The 23,126-nt window shown below is 33.6% G+C and overlaps 1 protein-coding gene and 1 pseudogene across 1 annotated transcript; both read right to left on the reverse strand.

Annotated features, from left to right (window-relative positions):
• Positions 1-12,912: 12,912 nt before the first annotated feature.
• Positions 12,913-15,641, reverse strand: LOC126713855 (kiwellin-like; annotated as a pseudogene).
• Positions 15,642-22,121: 6,480 nt separating this feature from the next.
• Positions 22,122-22,980, reverse strand: LOC126713857 (kiwellin-like). Its single transcript, XM_050413762.1, has one exon. It carries the CDS (start codon positions 22,957-22,959, stop codon positions 22,297-22,299), a length of 663 nt encoding a protein of 220 aa, XP_050269719.1. The 5' UTR covers positions 22,960-22,980; the 3' UTR covers positions 22,122-22,296.
• Positions 22,981-23,126: the final 146 nt, after the last annotated feature.

Genomic DNA, 23,126 nt, shown 5'->3' on the forward strand with positions numbered 1-23,126 from the left:
AAAATTAAAAAACTCCCATCTGAAAAACCAAATATCAAATAAATAATCACGACATCAATTAAATCAAAGGGAGCCTAGTAGTTACCTAAAAGCTTCAATCAAGAGTTCAAAACATAGTTCCATAGAATTTGGGAGTAATAGTGGCAACTATCAGTATATACACTGCCCTACATAGTTCCTTCCTTCTTTTTTTATATATAGGTTATAAAAATTCATTGAAACAAAAAGGATAATAGTTTTCCTTATGGAAGAATAAATCCAAAAGTACAAATTCAAAATGTTAACTCCTAAAATCTAACTTATGATATCTATGAATCCATGAAAACTCAATGAAGGATCTGAGGTCACAACCTGCACCCACTCAATAAGAGTCCTTCAAAATAGAAGATTTTCTAAAACAAAACCCAATAACTATATAGCATCAAATCAACCGTGCCTAAAATTATTATTAAACCCCATAACTATCTGCAACACATAGCCCATATATGTCACTGAAAATTCTGAAACCACAACGTACATCAATATGAATTAATTTTTCAACCAAAATAAATTAATCATTAGGCCGACTCTTAGGCCTTTCAAAAACACAGAAAAAAAAAAAAAAAAACCATTAAATCGATACTATCTCCACTATGAAACCCATTGATATTTACAATATTTTCTTACAAAACCTGTAGAATTTGAAATCCCTAAATCGATAGAAAACCTAATTGAAGACATATAATTAAAACATAACTTTGAGGCTTTGTTCCATTTAAACCAATTTCAATATGAATTTTAACCCATATCAATCAATTAAAATTGAAACTTGAAAAAGATCAGATTGGAATTCTTCATACCTGAAAAATCGTCCAACATTAGAAACATAAAAAGATCCAAATTTGTCTAACATCGGAAACAGAAAAGGATCCAAATTCTTCAAGTCAGTCCTAAAAATCAAATGCCTAGAAAGGGGGCCAAAAAATAATCAATGCCCAAATAATAAAAACTCAAGAACAAAATAACCATGAATCAAAATTGACATAAGCCAAAGGAGTTGTGGCTGAGAAAAGAAGGAGGGAGTTGCATTGAATGAGAGAGTTAAAGAAGAAGAAGGAGATGAGAGTGAGTTTGAAATAGAGAGTTTGATCGAGGGTTTTGTTAGGGTTGAGTTTGCGTTTGAGAGATAGTGTTGAAAGAGTAGGAAGAAAAAATTAACTGAGTATGGGTAGGGTTTTTTTTGTTTGCGGTTGATTTCTGCATTTAGGCTCCTCTTTTAGTTAGGTTTTAATAAGAATCGGGTTTGTAATTTGTACTTGGTGGAAAAAAAAAGATTTATTATTATTTATATAAGTATTTTTGAAGTAGAAAATTATGAGAGATTTAAAGACTTTGGTTATATATATATATATATATATAGATTAGGGATGGAAATGGGGTGGGGCGGGGCGGGGCGGGTCTGAAGGATGGGATCTTTGCTTCCGTTCCGCATGGTTTGGTCTTACTCCATTCCCACCTCACTCCGCATGATGAGAAAAATTTTCTTACCCCATCCTCGCACTTTGGGGCCCTGCGAAGACCGGCCCCATCTCGTAAAATTCTACTTGTTAATTTGCCCATAACTATTACAATTGTTTTTAATAAAACCTATTTCATTAATAAAAATATACTTGAAATTACAAATAAATTTATCCCATTAAATCAAACTAATTTTTAGCAAAAATTGAATAATATTATTAATGTGTTTAACAAGACAATATCCCAACAAAAGCAAAAATCTCATAATACCAAATTAATGATTCAATAGTATATAATTTTTTTTTTTTATAATAAAGACAAAAGAAAATGTTAAAATTGGTACCTTATTTGCAACATTGCTAGAGAGAGAGAGAGAGAAAAAAAAAAAAAGGGCAGAAAGCCTTTTCGAGTAGAATAAAATAAACTAATGATATGTTTGTTTAAATAATAGGATTTTAGGATATGAAAAATTTATAATTTAACCCTTATCAATACGGGGCGAGGTGGGACAGGGCTAAAATCTTGCCCCATTCCTGCCCCACCACCTTTGCGGGGCAGGGAAAAGCCGTATGGGGCAAAGAAAGGAGGGGCGGGTCAAGCGGGGTGGAGCAAAATTGCCATCCTTAATCCCAATGGAGTCATTTTGTATTAGGAAGGTTACAATTAATTTCATTACATAACTATTTAAATTAATGTGTCAAAATCACAAAAATCACAAAGATTTAATTTGGACATTTATTTATTTATTAGGAAATGCTAAAATCATTGTTATTAATTCCGTTCCATTCCGGCCGGAATAACCGGAAAATACCATTCCAGTATGCAAACCGAAATGAGAAACCATCTATTCCACCTTGGATTAAATTTCGGGTCATTTCGGGATATTTCGGTGAATTTCGGCTGAAATTGAAGTTTCGGCCGAAATGAAGTTAGCCTCTTTTTTATTTTATTTTTTATTTTTTATTTTTTTATTCTTTCACCATCAACGTGAACTCCAGATCAGACCTGCTACCAAATCATTTCAGAGGAAAAAAAAAAAAAAGATAAGAAGAAGAAAAAGAGAACAAAAGCTCTAGTTTTGGCTGCAATAACCCATTTGAAATTGGTCTTCTTCACTTCTACAATCTGCACTACTTTGAAATTGGTCTTCTTCAGTTTTGCAATCTGCACTACTGCTGCGTCTATAAACTTTCTAAGATATAAGTGAGGAATGAAATATAAGTGATAAGATTTTGAAATGAGGAATAGGAGTAGAGAACCAATAATGCACCTGGCAGATGGTGAGTGGAGTTTAAGTTGAAAGAAAGCTTCTAGGAAGCTTCATGGTTTATAAGTATCCCACTATGTTTGTATATTTACCAAAAAACCCCAAACTTGATTTTTTTAATAATTAACCTAATCACTTTATATCTTCTAAAATAAAATCACTTTATTATTATGATTTTCTTTTAAAAAATATATTAAATTCATTAATTTATAACATTTGGCTTAATAATAGAAATGAATAATAAATCTTTTTTTTTATTAATTATTATATATATATATTTATAAAACGATAAATCCCGAAACGGTACCCGAAATAGGCCGGTACTGAAATATTCCGTTTCAATAGACAAACCGAAACGGGCACCGAAATGGTATTCATAACATTGGCTAAAACTAGCATCAATTTTACTAGAAATTTTATAAAAATGTGTTACAATGAATGTAATTGTACCACATTAATTAACAACTCAATAAATTTGATTAGATGCTAATAAATGGAGTCCAAATATTCTATTTCACTCTTCTTGCTCCACTATATACTCCACAAATAAAAACATGCCACATATCCATCTAATTTATTAAATGCTAAATTTATGCTTTATATTATTTCAATTTCCTAAAATAAATAAATAAATAACCCATCATATTTAGGTAATTGAAATAATATAAGGTATAAATTTAGTTGGACATGTGGCATGTTTTTATTTGTGGAGTATATAATGGAGTAGGAAGAGTGAGATAGAAGATTTAGACTCCTAATAAATGCCATACACTACAGATTTTGCATCTTATGACAACTATTCGATTTGATTAGAAGCTAAGTGCCACACACTACAATACTACATATTTTGTTGCTACTTTACAATACTTCCTTGTCCATTTCTGGAATGCATCTTCTTGATTGATTTTAAGTGCTGACCACATTTTTTAATAAGACTCACCGATTATATGGCTAAGCAACATCTTTCTAATAGATTCTCCAAAAAAAAAAAAAAAAAAATCTTTCTAATATGACGTTTAAAAAGAAAAAAGAAAAAAGAAAAAAAATTCAAATTTAGAAGTTGAATGGTTGATATTAGATCCTTTCATGATATGACAAAACTATTTCTTATAATTTGCTTATGGCCATTGGATAATAGGGTATGGACAATAGATATATGTTAGGATAGTACATGCTTTGTTGAATTTTGTTTTATATCTTACTTTAGGGAAAAACCTTGCGTTTATATATTTTGTGTTTAAGTTCCTTAGGTATATTCTCAGCTTCTCAGTTTTTTTTTTTTTAAGTTGAAAATTTATAAATATGGATAATTTCTTTGGAGAAGATTGTCATCAAGATTTGTTTAAGGAAGAGTTCCATCAATGTGATGTTATTGAGAATGAAGAACAAATGGAATATGTCATAGGATGAGGCGGACAATTTGTATAGAAATATTGGGGCAAGATTTTTTTTGGATAGAAAAAAGAATTTTTGATTGGGGCGATCATAGTGGTTTCTCTACATGAGCATTACTATTATAGCATCCTATTTGTTGGGTCCAAATCTGCAAGTAGGAAAACTAGTGAGTCATAGTTGTTATTCTAACCTCATGAGGGCATTAGTGAATATTTACCGCACGATAATTTTGGAGATTGTGAATTAAATTTCAGGCTGTATGTTGGTATGCAATTTGATTCCCTTGCAGGTGTTGAGGTGCATTTTGTAAAGAATTTGCAAAGAGAAAAAGAAGGTTTTGGAATTTGCGTTTGTTCTAGTAAAACATCATCTAGAAGTGAAGATGTGACAAATCATATTTATGTTAGTGGTGAAGGGCAACGCAAAACAAAAACTGTTGAAGTTTTATTCAACTCTTTAGAACTGGTTGTAAAGCAATGCTTAGGGGTGTCAAAGACTAAAGAAGTCTAAGAAATGGGTTGAGGAACCATTTTTCAACAACCAAAATCGTGCTATGATCAGTCCAAAGAGTGTTGTATCTATAAAAAATGTATGCTATTGCTAAGAGCATCGTTGAAAAATTTAGTGAAGAAGGAAGGGATTCCAATAGAATTTTTTTTTTTTTTTTTTTTGAGAGTGAGATACTACAAAATTTTGTTGCATAGAGCTCAACATTAACAACTAATATGTTTTTAATTATCCTTCTCAAAAAAAAAAAATTTTTTTTAATTACAAAAGGAAAATAATTCAAACATTTATTTATTAGGTAATTGAAACTCACCAATCACATTTTACCACATAAATATGTAAGTTTTATGTAATAAAAATTGTAATATTATTAACATTTTTCAAAAGTAATATGATTGTGTGTTTAAGAAGTGGATGACTTATTCAAATATTAATAAAAAGTTGATTAGCTTACAGCCTTACACAATAAGATAAGCAGTTAAGCACCAACGTCCTCAAAAAAAAAAAAAAAAAAACCCTACCAACGAGTCGAAACATCCATTGATCACAAACAGCTATAAAGCCCAAGAATGCTAAGCCCGACAATAAATGTCTAGAAAAAGAAAAGATATATGGGCCATGCACAATTGAACTGGATTCACAAGCAAGACGTGATAGAGCATGTGTATCATAGGTAAGACCCAAGTGTAAGCTAGAGATACAAACTCAAACTCCTGGAACTCAGGATTCTCAAAAAAAAAAAAAAAAAAAAAAAAAAAAAAAAATGCAAGTTTGGAAATTGGTACACACACCAACATAAAATTTTTTTCTTCCTGTTTATTGTTTTATATAGCTAAAACATTATTTGATGACTTCAGAAAGAATTTATAAAATTCTGCTGAGTGATAGGGCGATCCAAAGGTCCCGAAACAGTAACATCAGAGCCCAAACTCTGCTGGATAAGCCCAACCCATTTAGTACTACGTTTAATTTTCTTCTCCTCATTTGCTCATATGGGAAAGCCGAATCCAAAATGAGGTGGGGCTAATAGTGATGATATATGTGAAGAATGTGGGTAAAGCTCGAAAAAAACAACGTTAACAGGACATGTCTTTATATATATGGTCCTGTGACAGAGCTAAAGAAGTAGACTGGGTAGTGACTTGGCGGATAAATTGTCATTTGGGTTGGAAGCAGAGTTTATTGATATCTTGTGGCATATGTTCTTAGTAATGGGGGTTCGAGTGAAGATGTGAAGGCAGTGGCGGCTTTACATGCAAGTGGGGTTGCAGGAAGTCAAGTTTGAAAGTGACTCTTAACTGGTCATGCTCATGCACATTGACATTATCTCAAGCACTAGAGACTAGAGTCTTGCTTGGAGCTTTTAGATTATTCTGCAATTGCACATGTACAGAGGCAAGGAAGTCATTAATCAACCAGCACATTGATTTGTTGGCTAAAGGAGTGGACGATTTTGTAGATTGATCCTGGGTTTCATTGAGACTTTGAGAGTGCTTTATCCCATGGCCATGGCCCGTGATGTATCTCATTTGGTTTCTTGATCAATAAAATCTCTAGTCTTTCCATTAAAAAAAAAAAACGGCGTAGGGTTTCCATTAAAATTTCCGGCCTCAGTCACATGGTGTATATATAATTCGAAATAACTATATTTAGTCATTCACTTTGTTAAATGGCAATGAACATATGTTTGCAAACTAATCAAGTGGTGTTTACCATCAATGTTAAATTAGGATATAATGCTCGTTTTGTCTGTCCAACTAGGCCGGAAATTTTTAAGTTATCAGAATACTGATGTTTTGAAATTTCACTGATAAGTGATAGAGATTAAAGAAGTGACACCAATCAAGTTTCCATTATATTTGATTATCAATTGCGTGGACGTCTACTTTATATATAATTTGATGCAGTGCTCATTCATTGGTTGCATGTGGTGATGCAATGCAGCCTAGGTGCATTGTTGCTGTGGGCTGTGTGCGCGCCTGCAAGTGCAGCTAATAAGTGTTGTGTTTGAACCTACAGGAGTTTGAACCTACCGTTGTCCTTTGAATATAAGAATTGGCATAACATCATAATTATAGCCATCAGTGTTGTGTTTGAACCTACTGATGGCTATAATTATGATGTTATGCCAATTCTTATATTCTTATTTGATGTACACCTGTTTATATCTATATATATATATATATATATATATATATAAGTATTTAATCTTGTTATGCTTCTATTGAGCCTCATCATCGGTCATGTCACCATTTTTTTATATTGATTTGTTCCTCTAATTTTTTGATAATATTAAATATGATAACCGATTAACTTTATACATTTATCTTGGATGATTCTAACTTTATATATACTTTATATTTACTCATTCATCAACTTTAATTTAGAAAGAACTCATTCCATACTTTTCTTTTTCATCGCTACTCTTATGTTAATTCATTGCCTCTCCTTTTCTTTTGACCCTTTCTCTACCCATCAAACCCGAAAGACTATCCAGGTGCTTCAATTAATTGCTACTCCTTAAAATTAAAAGTCCAACAATTTTTTTTCCTATTAGATTTTTAAATGCCCTCTTTGTCCTCTCACCTCTCCCATTCATTGAACAAGTAGAATCTTAAGTGAGGCTCTCTCTCTCTCTCTCTCTCTCTCTCTCTCTCACAGTGGATATGTGATTTTTTTGGTGGCTAATCTACTTCTAAAGTGTGCTGGGTAGATTGAATTTTTTGTCGATTTTGATTGAATTTGTGACTTTGGGATTAGAATGAAGACAAATCTTTTCAGCCTAAGCAGGGGCGGAACTACATTCCCCCCACCCCAAAAAAATTAAAATTTTTTTTTTCTAGTATATATATATTAATAGTGAAATTTTTAAAAGGATTCATTAAAAAATTAGGATTTGGCCTCCCCACAAAGTTTAAATTCTCAAACAATGCTCTAAAAAAATAAAGAATTGACTAATAGACCAAATAATTATAGAGACAATGTTTTTTTTCCTCAATTTCATTTTTTATAATTTCATTTGTTTCACAATACTTTTAAGGTTTTGGATCATTCACAATTTTGAAGACTTCTTTAGTTTCATTGGAGGTTTTTTATTCATGATAGACTACTTAGTAATTTATATGCAGATGAAAATGGTAAGAATTCACTATGAAGATGATAATAGTTGAATTTTATTCTATTAAATATTGTCATCAAGTTTTATTCTATAAGTTTTAAAAATATCAAGTTCTTGTGTGTGTGTGTGTGTGTGTGTGTGTGTGTGTGTGTGTGTGTGGGGGGGGGGGGGGGGGGGGGTTGTTCACATCTAATATCAAGGTAAACAACATTATGAACACTAGATAGGACGGACCCAGGTGGGGGCCCATGGGGGCCCGGGCCCCCCAATCCAAATGTTTTTTTAGTTATTATAAATTGTATTTTATTTTGTAGTTGGGTACCCTTACAAAACCTTAGCCCCTTCCTCTCAATAAGCCTAGCTAACCTCACCAAAATAACATCTATCCAACCCAAAAGCTTAACAAAAATAATAAAAATATTCACAATGGTAATTGTATTTTAGCAAAAAAAAAAAAAAAAAAAAAAACTATTTTACCACTAAAGAACCAAAAAAATCTTATGTTATTAGAGAAGTTAAAGCTAAATTTTTTGCAACTATAGTAAACAGGTATAAATACTAATTGATTGTAGCAAATTGTTTAAAATAAAATAAAATATTTTATTAAGATTATATTTCTTCCTTCAATTAAAAAACTCATTCCCTTATTAATGGGATTTTTATATTATTTTTAATGAAGTGATAAAAAAATAGAACATTTGATATTGGTTGTATTGTAAAGTAAGGTGGTAAAATAGATAAAATAGCTTTTTAAGATAGTAAAAGCTAAAATGTTTAGCAATACTACTGTGAATGCTCTAATTTCAACCAAAAAAAAAAAAAATCCTAACCAGCCTAGTATTAAAAAAAAAAAAATTTTTTTTTTGTTTTCGTCTTTGTTGGTAAATGATCTCACAAACTGAGTGACTCGTACCAAAATCTTATTCATTATAAGTCCTCTCTTTCTTACAAACTTTCACAATGATATTGATCGGAGTGCTTTTCAAAGATTTTTGAAGCAAGTGTTGCAATCAAGTGTGTAAGCAAAGAGGATAAGAAGAATGATAGGCATGTTTAATTACAAGAATAAAGCAAGCCCTAAATGGGTTCAGGAGTGTACCTAACAACATCCATTCAATTGTAATTAGAATGAAGCTATGACTTTTATTTGTTCGGAACCAATTCTATTTTTATATTATGTTGCTATCATTTTCTTTAGTATGACAAAAATAGAGGGAGAGACCATGAATTAAAGTAAGAGTAATGACGAAACAGAAAAGTGTAGAAGGAATTCTTTCTAAAATAAAGTAGACGAAGATACAAAAGTAGAGTATATGTAAAGTTAAAATCATTCAAGATATTATTAGAAAAAAGACTTTCCAAGATGAATGTGTAAAGTCAATTAGTTAATATGTTTAATAACATAAAATAAGTAGAGGAACAAATCAATGATGTGGCCAATGATTCATTCCATTCGTCTCATCTTGGCCCATTTCAGTCCATTCAGGCTATTTCAATCTAATTTGGTCACTTTTGTCCATTCGGGCAATTTTGGTCTATTTAGTCTAATTTTGTCTATTTGGTCTAATTCAGTGTACTTTGGTCTATATGGTCCACTTCGATCGATTCAGTCCAATTCGGTTTACTTCGGTCCATTTTTTATTATTATTTAACTACATATCCTTTTATTTTCACATCTTTTATAATTTCAGTCAATGATTCACTAATTTGCTTCGTTTTTTTTTTTTTTTTTTTTGGTTGTGAAAATTGGCTTCTTAAAATGACTAAACAAGTTTAAGTCATATAGAAATTAGAAGATTGCTATACCTATGGTTTTTTTAAAAGCTTTTAAATGATTCACTTGAGCACATGAAAGCTTTTCTTTTTTCTATTGACATATGAAGCTCATCTTGCAATTGATAAATTATTTTACATATCATGGCAAAAATTCCATTATACATAAATTTATTGTCCACTTAATTCTTTAACAAGAATGATCATATATATTTTCACACAACCACTCAAAATAATTAATATGACTCTTCTTAAAAAAAGAAGTTAATATGACAAAACAAGGCCACACAAAGCAAATTCTTTACGTTGATGACTCTATTGTGTGGTTGAAAAAAGCACCAAACTTTTTATTGGAAAAAAAAAAAATCAACACAAAAAACCATAATTATCCCACAAATTATACGGGATTGCGACCTATGAAGCACGGGTGCGTTTCCGGATTCAGGTAAGGGTGCGGGACTTGGCAATTTTTGAAAAAGTTGGGTTTGGATGCGGGTGTGGCGGGGTGCGGTGATTAAAAAATTATTAAAAATATTTTTATTTATATTTTTTATATATTTTTACTATTAAAATATTCTTAAAAAACACATTACTATGCCTTGATTTACGAAACAAAGAAAGAAGAAGGAAAGAAACACAAAAGAAATAACAAATATTCAGAATAAAATTAAGCAAGGACAAATTTAGGATGTTTGGGCCTCATTCAAATCCGATTTCGGCTGTTCCGGCATGATTCAAGGCCGATTTCGACCTATTTCGACCATTTCAGTCTGTTTTGGTCGCCGACTGATACAACCCGATTCAGTCAATATGACTTGAATTTGGCCGAATCTGCTTGGTTCTGTGCGAATCAAGCCAAGTCGGTGCAATTCTGTGGGGGAAAAAAAAAAAAAAAGGCTTAGATGCGGAACCGACCTACGGGCAGCCACGTCGGATGTTGCACCTCGCGTCGAACTCCGGTGTGGCACCCTCCCAGCCGCGTCCTTGCTTTATAGATTGCGACTAGTTTCAAATGATAGTATTAACAATAATATTAAAAATTTGTATATGAACAGGAGTGTGAAACCTGCACGGATAGCCATGGGGCCTTGTGATAAAGAAAGAGTGTTTTGTATCATTATTTCAACCAGATAGCTTTGATGTCTTCCACAAAAAAATTTTCCCACCTTCAAAGTGCAATAGTACCCTTCTAAAGTAGACTTGAGACTTGAGACAACGTCCAAACTCAAAAACTTTCAATTGATAGGAAAAAAAGGTTTCCTCCAAATACGCATTCACTTATTGAACTATTATTCAACCCAAAGTTTTTACATAAATAAATGGGTAAAAACTAATTCATACACATTCTGTTATACACACTTAAATTGTACATAAATCATGACTTGAAGTCATAATTTTCAAGTAAATATATGATGGTGGAAATTAAGGATTATTCCTCCAGTAGGGCAGTATTGGACTTAGAACTGCTAGGCTAGCTTTAAGAACTACTGAATTTTTTTTTCCTTTTTACGCCATGTAAGCTCAAGTCAATCCAGGAAAGCTAAACATGCCTACAATGACCTATTTTGAGCAGAAATGAACCATGTTTGTTTCATTCCCTCAAAGGTCTCATTAATCGTATTAAGCAAGAAATTGCTGACCCTTTCCTAACTTAGTTGCCAATCCCAGCTGTGGTTCATAAAAAAATAAGTGCATGCATGGATCCATGGCGGTGGAGCTTGCCATGTGGACTAGCTTCGTTGGATTGATTTGTGATACGTGGTGATTGGCATTTGACCAACACTGTCAGGTTTGGGCGGCAAAAGTGTGGTTGCATCAACTGTGTGGTTGATTTGATTAGTTTCGAGGGACTTATTGGAACAATAGGTGAAGATAATGATCAAAATTCAAATGAGCCTTATCAAGATAACACGCCACACCACAATGAGAGATAACAGAAATAGAAATTCAATTCAATTCAAACACTTGTATTTATCTGATTTACTCAAGTCATGTATATCTAGTGCACTATATATATTAACAATAGCAACAGAGAACATTCATTCGGCCAAAAGCATTAATTTATTATTTTACTGTTTTATGGTATCAGAGTAAGAGATCCTGATTTCAATCCCTGTCTTTACTCTACCTCTCATTTAAAATATTAATTTCTGCTTACTTGTTGGGTCCCCATTTATTAAGGAGTTTAAGTCCACAAGTGAGAGAGAGTGTTAGACTTATAGTTAAATGATTAAATTTACCATTTCCTAATAGCTTAAACTTTTGGGACAATCGGTAATTTAATAGGACTCATATAAAACTTTTCTGAAATCTCCATATTGTGTTGGGTTTTGTGGTGCTTAGTTTTGTTTGATTCAGTTCGACGACCTGACCCGACCCGAATAATATTGTGTGGGTGTTGTTGCCATGTTTTTGAGAGTAAGAAAAATTGTAGCCGCACTTTGTACTTTTCCCTGATAATAGTGAAATCCCTGCAATTTCGTGGATGTAGGCAAATTGCCGAACCACATAAATATTGTCTTGTGCGTGTAATTTTTTTTTTTTTTGCATGTGTTTTCTCTATTTTTTTTTTCTCACAGGTTGGGAATTCGGGTTAATTCCCTACATATTGAAGTACTTCCATAATGTAATTGCAGTCTGTAGAGGCAAAATGTATATATCAAAATGATTTGTATATCAATGAGGCGGTGATTAATTCTAATAATCTAATTAATCAGCCATATTTAGTGCAAAGATGACAAAAGAAAAGAAAATCCTTATCAACCAATTTTGGATAGAGTATCATGGGATCCAAGGCATTATTCCAAGTGTACTAATCACATGAGTGGTGCGTAATCAGGACGTTATCCAGGACCAACTGGCTCATATGCCCATTTTTCTGCAAATTTTAGAGGCAAGTTGAGCTGGTATCTTTAATTACAGGTGATTTCACTCTTATCAAAGGCTATATTCATATGTAATGTTGCATGAAATCCAAGTTATTTTCTCCTAGAAAAGTTGTCTCTTGTTGGTGACTTCTAAAGAATAAATTTGAACGCACGCTTGCATGCGTGCGCACACTCATTTTTATATTTCTTGAATTGCAAGCATGAAATGTATAGAGATACTATATCATAGGATGCTATTGTGCGGTGAAACCAGAAAGATCGATATATATATATATTATCAAGTTTGATCCATATTGTATTTCCCATAAACATTAATTGAAAACAAAGATATGATCCACAAGACATGGATCAAACTTGATAATATTACACTATTATCCAGCTGACCAGGGACCAATTACACTAGAGTGGCGTGCCGCCTATGGTCTTTCTTTAGCCCACGCTAGCTAACTAGTTATTTCCATACCTAGCTAAGCCATGGACCAAGTAATTCCCACATTAACCAAATTTTTATTCAAACCCAAGCCATCCCAAACAGCAGTACTAGACCCATCAACAATATTATTCTTGCATGGTGGTTGGCCTGCATGCTCAGCATCACACCCATTCAGAGTCACACTCATCCACCACCTTAGCCGTCACACTCTTCCCATTGCTAGCCGTAATCCTTATCATCTCTCCACACCGCGACCCATGGCCATACCACCCAGTCAATAAGGCCACCACTTGTTTTGAGATACTATGGTACTTTTCGTCACACTTTGATGGGCCACCACCGTCTCCGCCTTCGCTAAAATCGTTGAGTGTGGGACAGGTAGGGCCACCCCAACACAATTTGGAATCTAGGGTAAAATTTTTATGTGGGGGCCTTTTATATTCAAACATTAATTAAATAAAATTATTTAACAATAATTAATTTAAGACTAATTTGATGTATTAAATATAGAAATTGATGAGTAATCCTAACTAAACTAAGGCAAATTTCATTTTAGGATTAAATATCATAGTTGGAGCATAAATTTAAACAAAAAAGAACCTTAAAAAAAAAAAAAAAAAAAAAAAAAAAAAAAAAAAAAAACTTGTTTGGTTTAAGAACTTATACTCATTTTTCATTTTCGGTATCCTAAAAGTTATATTTGAATACAAGGAATGAAAACACAAATTCAGCATTTTTATTTTCATAGAAAATGAATATAGTGGCAATTCCATGAATTTTGTGAAAATGCAAAGGCCCCACTTGATTGATGTGAGTGTGTGTAAGTGAAAAAAGTAACTTTAAAAAAAGAAAAGAAAAAGAAAACAATGCTAAACCATGTATGATGAATTTATACCCAAAATTATGCATTCAAAATAACTTACCAAACACCATCAAATGTAAAAATGGGTCTTTTATATATATATATATATATATATATATATATTTATATATATATTCAATTACAGAATTTGAATATAGAAAGAAAATAGAAAATGAAAAGTGAATACATCACTTTTTGAACTAAACAAGGCCTTACTTTTACTTGGATATATGACTATGCAATAGTTAAGTAAATTTGTAATCTAAGTTTGAGTTTTATATCTTATTTCTAAGAGGAAGAGATAGATAGATAGATATTATTTGGTGTGTAGATTTGTAGGAAATTAGTTTACAAAACTTAGCATCTCAAACTATTAGGGGATATTAGTTAGCATTGATGATCTAACACATCTACAGCATTTTTTTTTGAAACATTTTAGGGTTTCAATTTGGTTAAATTTCTATTGGTCTCTTTTTTTGGAAGGCTTGTTAGAAATGAAAAAGGAAAATATTAAAGATATTACAAAATGTTCACAAAATAATGTGATAATAACTGTGATTGATAAACTTCAACAACCTAATTAATGAGTGTTTGATTTGTTTTTTTTATGTGATTGGTGACACGTCAGTTTGTAAACCTATAGTAAAATTTATGGTATTCTTATGAAATTTATGTTAAACAATAACCTATTCATGGCTACTAATAATATTTTTATAAAATTTTGGGTCTTTCACAATTGAGGATAGGGTCTTTTTTTTTCTAAGGAAATTTTGTTGTTGTTGTTGGGAGTTGCCTAGGCCCTGGCCCGACCCTGGAGATGGGCTTGTGTGGAGGATGTCAATTAGGGGCGACCCAACAAATTTGAAGGCCTAAGACGATATATTAAAATATGGCATTTTTGTTATCACTTAAATAAATATTTTTTTTTTTAGAATGCACTTAAATAATATTTAACTAGTGTTTAATATCATAATTTTTTTTATAACAAAACTTAATTCTTTTCATTTTGTAATATGCTCTTTTTTTTGGGAAAAAATGCTAAAACTATATGAAATTTTACTAATAAACCTTACAAATGATGTAGTAATGAATGTGATTAGTGATACTTCAAGAAGAAAATAAACAAGTATTTGAATAAATGATGTTAAGGATATTATAAATTTTACAACATGAGACTTATAAAGATGTATCAACAATCACAAAAAGTAATTCAAAAATGCATTTAATAGGTTACTGACATTCATATATCATATTAATTGTCACATCAATTTATAAAGGTTTTCAAGTAAATTAATACTAATATCTTTAGCATTTTTCTATTTGAATTATTTCTTGCGATTAGTACACACATACTTGTAAGACCCATGTATTTAAAGTTGTATTATTTCTAGTATTACTCAATTCTTTGGGACTTCTTAAAAGTAAAGGAAAAATGTAAAACTATTTTTTTTTTCTCTATATCTCCAAAAAAACCCTTTTAAATATATATATATATATATATATAAATAAAATTTTGCCCCAAAATTTGGGAGTCTTTCTCTAGTAGGAGGCCCTAGGAGGTGGCCTAAGTGGCCTGGGCCTAAGTCTGGCCTTGACGTCAATGGGGGTGAGCACCTATACTGAGGGTATGAGTTGCCTCTACATGTAAGGGTACCAGAGGACTTGCAATTTTGGCTTGGAGATGGTGAAGAGCCACCTCCACCTCCACCTACAAAGCATACATGGGTGTTGACATCGGGGTCATTGTTGCGCTTGCCGTTGATGCAAATCAGCTGGCCTTTACAATTGTTAAGAGTTTTGCATGGACCATCGCAGGAGGATGTGGCACGTGCAGGGAGAGGGAGGGAGACAATGTTGAAGATTAGGAAAAGAGGAACCAACAACAATACTATGTTTGCCATTGGAGAGATATATGTAATTGGACTAGAAGTTGTGTGGGGAAGAAATAGGTTTCCAATGTACTTTTTTTTTTTTTTTTTAGAATCATTCCAATGTACTTATATATATAGGCAGCTCAAATAGAAATCTTTCTATTCCACTTTGGGTCACCTTAACCTTATACTCCACAAATCACAACTCTCTCAACTATTTTCTATAAAAAATTTTAATTTTGGGTATTTTATAATTAAGAAAACAAAAAATATATATTGTCAGCTATGTTTGGTAGTCATTAGAGTTGTTATAAATGTTATTATATATAATATGATAGTTACGACAATAGGGAGGAAATTTTGAATCTTAGTATATGTTTGGATTGCGCGTTTGCACGTCCACGTTTTTTCTTTCTGCGTTTTCCTTTTTTTTTTTTTTTTTTTTTCCAAGCCGCAGTTGTTGACCAAGTCTTCCATGAACAGTGCTTCCATGCATTGTTCATGGACCCACAAATTACACTTTTCAGCAACTTTTTCATTAAAAATGGGTCCCACAACACTATTTATACATTTAAAAATTATTTCGCTACAGTGTTTTCAGTTTCAGTTTTCAGTTTCAGCAAAAATAAGCTCAATCCAAACGGACCCTTAAACATTTTCATTAGAAACACAAAAAGTACAAGTTAATCTACAAAACTCTTGATCAACTTGAAAATTAATATGTTTAATTCAAGTTGATCTACAATCTAAAACAAAATATACAAGCCCAAACAAAATTAGCCCAACAACAAAAATAACCAATAATAGCTTAAAAATAATTAAGCTCAATCAATCAATTTTACCTAAAACAAAAAACTTAGCCTTTTAAAAAATTTCAAACAAAATAATCTTTTCATTACCCAGTAGCAAATGCACACATAAAAAAACACAAATAATTAATAAATAATTAAAAAAAAAAACCCCTTATCGGTTAAGCAACAGAGCTAGAAGCTAGAGACCAATAGCAAAGTTGCTACCCCTAACTTCAAGTTCTAGCTCTATCCCTGCTTAGTGCCCAACCCCTCCCTAGCTTCCCTTCTCCCTTTCACCCAATGCCTTTCTTCTCTCTGTTTCTATTGCCATGAACCTGAGCCAAAGCTTCAAGACTATCTCTTCTTCATGGCTTCATCACTCTATCTCCTCTATGTTCTCATCTCCATCGATCCATTAAAGTCCTCTATGTTTAGGTGTGGTGGCAGTCGTTACTTGTGGTGCTAGATTGGGTTTTGTTGCCATTGCCGCCGTTGGTATGGGTTTGTGTGAGTGAGATCTCTGGATTGTGGGTTTTGTCTTTGCTATCATTTTCATTATGGGTTTGTTGGGGTTGAGGCAATGGTTGTGTGGTGGTTGTGCATCGTGCGTGGTGGTGGTTGTGTGGATTTTAATGGGTTTGCAGTGGGTTGTTGAAGATGGTGGTGGTTGTGCTTGTGATTTGTGTGTGTGTGTGTGTGTGTGTGTGTGTGTGTGTGTGTGTGTTGTAGGTTGTGGTTGCCACAATGGTGGCTGTGGCTAGTTTTGGGTGACTGATTGCTATGGGTTTTTGTGGTGGCTTTTTTTTATATATTATTTTAATGGGTTGTTTATATTATTTTAATATGATGTATGTAAAAATAGAAGATTTGATGTAAAGTGTATTATAAAGTAAAGTGTTAGAGCATTCTCATCAAGAGTTTTAAAAATTTTAGCATTTAACAACTCAAAAACTTACTTTATCTCTTTTAACACTTCACTTTACAATATACCCAATATCAAAACTTCTAATTTTTTTACCACATTATTTAAACATTCTTTCATTATTATTTTTTATAATTTTTTTTATTCTTCCTCTCTGTCTCTCTCTCTCTTCTTAACCTAACAATCTTGCTAGCCACCACCACTGGTATAACAAAACCCAACAGCCACCACACCCAACTGCCAACAGCCACCTCACCCAACAGCCAATAACCACCACACTACCAATAGCTTCCATGCCCAAAACTCAAAAACTACAAACAAACACCAAAAACCCATCACCCACAAAGCCAACCACAAACCACCACAACACAGCCCCATAGCCACCATCACTGGTGGCACCCACAAACTCTGCAAATCAGGACCCCCACCACCCAAAACCAAATTAAAAACTCAACAAACCAACATCAAATCCACCAATCAAACAAATCCAGTACCACCACAAATCACAAACCCACGTTAGAAATCACAGACCCAAAATCAGAAAGAGCATATTTTTTGAAATTTCTCACCTAAAATCAAATCACCAAACCTAGCCACACCTATCGAAACCCAGCCATGCTCACCGAACCACCGCAATCCAGCCACCCAGATCAACAACAGAGACCCACAAACCACAAACTCGAAATCATCTTCACTGGTTTCGCCGAACCACTATCCATACTAGTTGCCAGAGTCAAACTGTAGCTCAATGAGAAAGAGGGAGATGGGGAGGCAGAGAGAAAGAGATCAGAAAGGAAGAGAAAGAGAAAGAGAAAATAATATAAAAACATAGCACATTGCTACGTTAGAGATGGCAACTAACAATAGCTGGGTGTAAAAAATTATAGCATTTGACATGTTTGATGTAGTGTGTTTTTTGTGTGATAGTTGTTATTAATAACATTTTTAGCATTATAGTACTCTTGACGTGAATGCTCTTAAAATGTATAAAGTAAGATTTTGAGTTGTGCTAAAAGCTAAATTTTTTAAAATTTTTGATGTGAACGCTCTTATATCCCATGATGTATCTCATTTGGTTTGTTGATCGATAAAAATTTCTAGTCTTTCCATAGATGCTATTGTGCGGTGAAAATAGAAAGATCGATATATATATATATATATATATATATATAATCTTTTTTAGATAAACATTGAAAAGAGAGATATGATGCACAAGAAGTGGAACAAAGTTATTTCGATAATATTACACTATTATTTAGCAACTGAGAGATTACCAGCTGACCAAAGGCCAATTATTACATGATATTATTCAATTCAATAACTAGAGTGACGTGTTGCCTTTGGTCCTTCTTTAAGCCCACAGTAGCCAACTAGCTAAGCCATGGACCAAGTAATTCCCATGTTACCCAGATCTTGATTCGAACCCAAGGTAGAGACCCACGAACCACAAACTCAATCTCATCTTTTTCACTGGTTTCGCCGAACCACTATCCACACTAGTTGCCAGAGTCAAACTGTAGCTCAATGAGAAAGAGGGAGACGGAGAAAGACCGGAGTCAGATCCTAGCTCAGTGAGAAAGAGGGAGACAAGGAGGTAGTGAGAAAGAGGGAGACAAGGAGGTAGAGAGGCAGAGAGAAAGAGAGGAAAGATAGAGAGAGTAAGAGATCAAAAAGGAAGAGAAAGAGAGAATAATATAAAAACATAGCACCTTGCTACATTAGAGCATCCTTATCAAGGATTGCAAAAATGCTAAAACTTAAATTTTAGCATCTGAAACCCAAAAAACTCACTCCATCAAAACTTGCATATGCTAAAAGATTTTCCATCTTGCTATAGTGCACTCTCATTTTTGAGAGCGCACTGTAGCAAGATGTTATAAAATTTTATTGATTTCTAATTCTCTCTCTCCTCAGACACGGTTTATTTCTCCCTTTTTTATTCTTTCCTTCTTCTCTGTTTAGACTTGCCGTTCCTCTCCTTTTTTTTTTTTTTTTTTTTTTTTTTTTTTTTTTTCCCTCTTCTTTCTTCTCTTGCTCTCTAAAATCGATCTCCCTATGGCTCCCCGCTTGAAGCTATCTCACGACTTGGATTTGAACCAATGAAGCTACTTCCCTTCCAATATTTTTTCATGGGTTTCGATGGTGGGTCACGCTAGCAGTGCTTTGTGGGTTTGATTTAGAGGCACGGTGGTGAAATCGATGAGTGCGTGGGTTAGATCTTTGGGTTACAATTTTGTTTTGATGGCTGGTTGTTTTTGCTAGATGGATGTGGTTATGCTTTCTTTTTTTTTTCCCCACAGTGGGTTAGATCAGCCACTAGTGAGTGCTTGGCTGAGATTTTGTTTTTGCAGTAGCTGGTTGTTTTTGTGGTGGTTGGGTGGTGGTTGGTTGTGATTTTGGTGGATGGTTGTGGTTATACTTTGGGTTTTTTCTTTTTCTTTTCTTCCTACAGGTGGTTGTGGTTGCCACAATGGTGCTGTGACTTGTGGTGGTGGTGTCTATGGTGGGTTGTGGTTGCTACAATGGTGTTTATGGCAAGTGAAGCCGTGGTAGGGGTGGTGGAGGAGGTGGTTGCTATAGTTTTTTGTTTAGTTGTTTTATTAGTATTTTAATGAGTAGTTTATATTATTTAAATGAAATGGTAAAAAATATAGAATCTTTGATGTTTGATGTATCTTAAAGTGGGGTGGTATAATAGATAAGGTAGGTTTTTGAAATGTTAAATGCTAAAATTTTTGGAATGCTTGATGGGAATGCTCTTAGAGATGGCAGCTCACTTTAGCTGGGTGTAAAAAATTATAGCATTCGACATGTTTGATGTAGTGTGTTTTTTGTGTGATAGTTGTTATTAATAACATTTTTAGCAATATGGTACTCTTGATGTGAATGCTCTTAAAATATATAAAGTAGGATTTTGAGTTGTGCTAAAGCTAAAATTTTTAAAATGTTTGATGTGAATGCTCTTATATCCCATGATGTATCTCATTTGGTTTATTGATCAATAAAAATTTCTAGTCTTTCCATAGATACTATTGTGCAGTGAAAATAGAAAGATCGATATATATATATATATATATATAATCTTTTTCAAATAAACATTGAAAAGAGAGATTTGATGCACAAGAAGTGGATCAAACTTATTTTGATAATATTGCACTATTATCTAGCAACTGAGAGATTACCAGCTGACCAAAGGCTAATTATTACATAATATTATTCAATTCAATAACTAGAGTGGCGTGTCGCCTTTGGTCCTTCTTTTAAGCCCACAATAGCCAACTAGCTAAGCCATGGACCAAGTAATTCCCACGTTACCCACATCTTGATTCAAACCCAAGGCAGAGACCCACGAACCACAAACTCAACCTCATCTTCTTCATTGGTTTCATTGAATCACTATCCACACTGGTTGCCAGAGTCAAACTATAGCTCAGTGAGAAAGAGGGAGACGGAGAGAGATTGGAGTCAAATCCTAGCTTAGTGAGAAAGAGGGAGATGGAGAGGTAGAGAGGCAGAGAGAAAGAGAGAAAAAATAGAGAGAGTGAGAGATCAGAAAGAAAGAGAAAGAGAAAATAATATAAAAACATAGCACCTTACTACGTTAGAGATGGCAGCTCACTATAGCTAGGTGTCAAAAATTATAGCATTTGACATGTTTGATGTAGTGTGTTTTTTGTGTGATAGTTGTTATTAATAACATTTTTAGCATTATGGTACTCTTAATGTGAATGCTCTTAAAATATATAAAGTAGGATTTTGAGTTGTGCTAAAAGCTAATTTTTTTATAACATTTGATGTGAATGCTCTTATATCCCATGATGTATCTCATTTGGTTTATTGATCAATAAAAATTTCTAGTCTTTCCATAGATGCTATTGTGTGGCGAAAATTGAAAGATCGATATATTTATATATATATATATATATATATATATAAATAATCTTTTTTAGACAAACATTGAAAAGAGAGATATGATGCACAAGAAGTGAATCAAACTTATTTTGATAATATTACACTATTATCTAGCAACTGAGAGATTACCAGCTGACCAAAGGCCAATTATTTATTCAATTCAATAACTAGAGTGACATGCCACCTTTGATACTTTAAGCCCACGGTAGCCAACTAGCTAAGCCATGGACCAAGTAATTCCCACGTTACCCACATCTTGATTCAAACCCAAGGCAGAGACCCACGAACCACAAACTCAACCTCATCTTCTTCATTGGTTTCATTGAATCACTATCCACACTGGTTGCCAGAGTCAAACTGTAGCTCAGTGAGAAAGAGGGAGACGGAGAGAGATTGGAGTCAGATCCTAGCTTAGTGAGAAAGAGGGAGACGGAGAGGTAGAGAGGTAGAGAGAAAGAGAGAAAAAATAGAGAGAGTGAGAGATCAGAAAGAAAGAGAAAGAGAAAATAATATAAAAACATAGCACCTTACTACGTTAGAGATGGCAGCTCACTATAGCTAGGTGTAAAAAATTATAGCATTTGACATGTTTGATGTAGTGTGTTTTTTGTGTGATAGTTGTTATTAATAACATTTTTAGCATTATGGTACTCTTAATGTAAATGCTCTTAAAATATATAAAGTAGGATTTTGAGTCGTGCTAAAACCTAAAATTTTTAAAATGTTTGATGTGAATGCTCTTATATCCCATGATGTATCTCATTTGGTTTATTGATCAATAAAAATTTCTAGTCTTTCCATAGATGCTATTGTGCGGGGAAAATAGAAAGATCGATGAATATATATAAAATCTTTTTCAGAAAAAACATTGAAAAGAGAGATATGATGCACAAGAAGTGAATCAAACTTATTTTGATAATATTACACTATTATCAAGCAACTGAGGGATTACCAGCTGACCAAAGGCCTATTATTACATAATATTATTCAATTCAAAAACTAGAGTGACGTGCCGCCTTTGGTCCTTCTTTAAGCCCACGTACGGTACGTAGCCAACTAGCTAAGCCATGGACCAAGTAACTCCCACGTTACCCAGATCTTGATTCAAACCCAAGGCATTCCAAACAGCACTAGACCCATCAACAATGTTATTCTTGCATGGTGGCTGACCTGCATGCTCAGCATCACACCCATTCACAGAGTCACACTCATCCACCACCTTAGCCGTCACACTCCTCCCATTGCTAGCCGTAATCCTTATCATCTTCCCACACCGCGACCCATGGTTATACCACCCTGTTGATAAGGCCACCACTCTTTCTGAGTTATTGTGGTACTTTTCGTCACACTCTGATGGGCCACCACCGTCTCCACCTTCACTAAAATCGTTGAGTGTGAGACGGGCTTGCGTGGAGGACGTCAATGGGGGTGAGCATCTGTACTGAGGGTATGAGTTGCCTCCGCACGTAAGGGTACCAGAGGACTTGCAGTTTTGGCTTGGAGATGGTGAAGAGCCACCTCCACCTCCACCTCCAGAGCATATGTGGGTGCCAACGTCGGGGTCGTCGTTGCACTTGCCGTTGATACAAATCAGCTGGCCGTTGCAGTCGTTGAGGGTTTTGCATGGGCCATTGCAGGAGGATATGGCACGTGCAGGGAGAGGGAGGGAGATGATATTGAAGATTAGGAATATAGGAACTAACAGAAGTACTATATTTGCCATTTGAGAGAAATATGTTGGACTAAGAAGTTGTGTAGGAAGAAGAAGAGAGTTTCCATGTATATATAGGCAATGCGTCCGTTTTATAGTATTTCATTGTAAATCACAATTTTTCTTTATTATTATATTTTAATAACTTTAGTTATTTTAGGTTAGGTATGAAAAAAAGA

Source organism: Quercus robur, chromosome 1 (genome assembly GCF_932294415.1).
Source record: "Quercus robur chromosome 1, dhQueRobu3.1, whole genome shotgun sequence".
In the NCBI taxonomy this organism is placed as follows: domain Eukaryota; kingdom Viridiplantae; phylum Streptophyta; class Magnoliopsida; order Fagales; family Fagaceae; genus Quercus; species Quercus robur.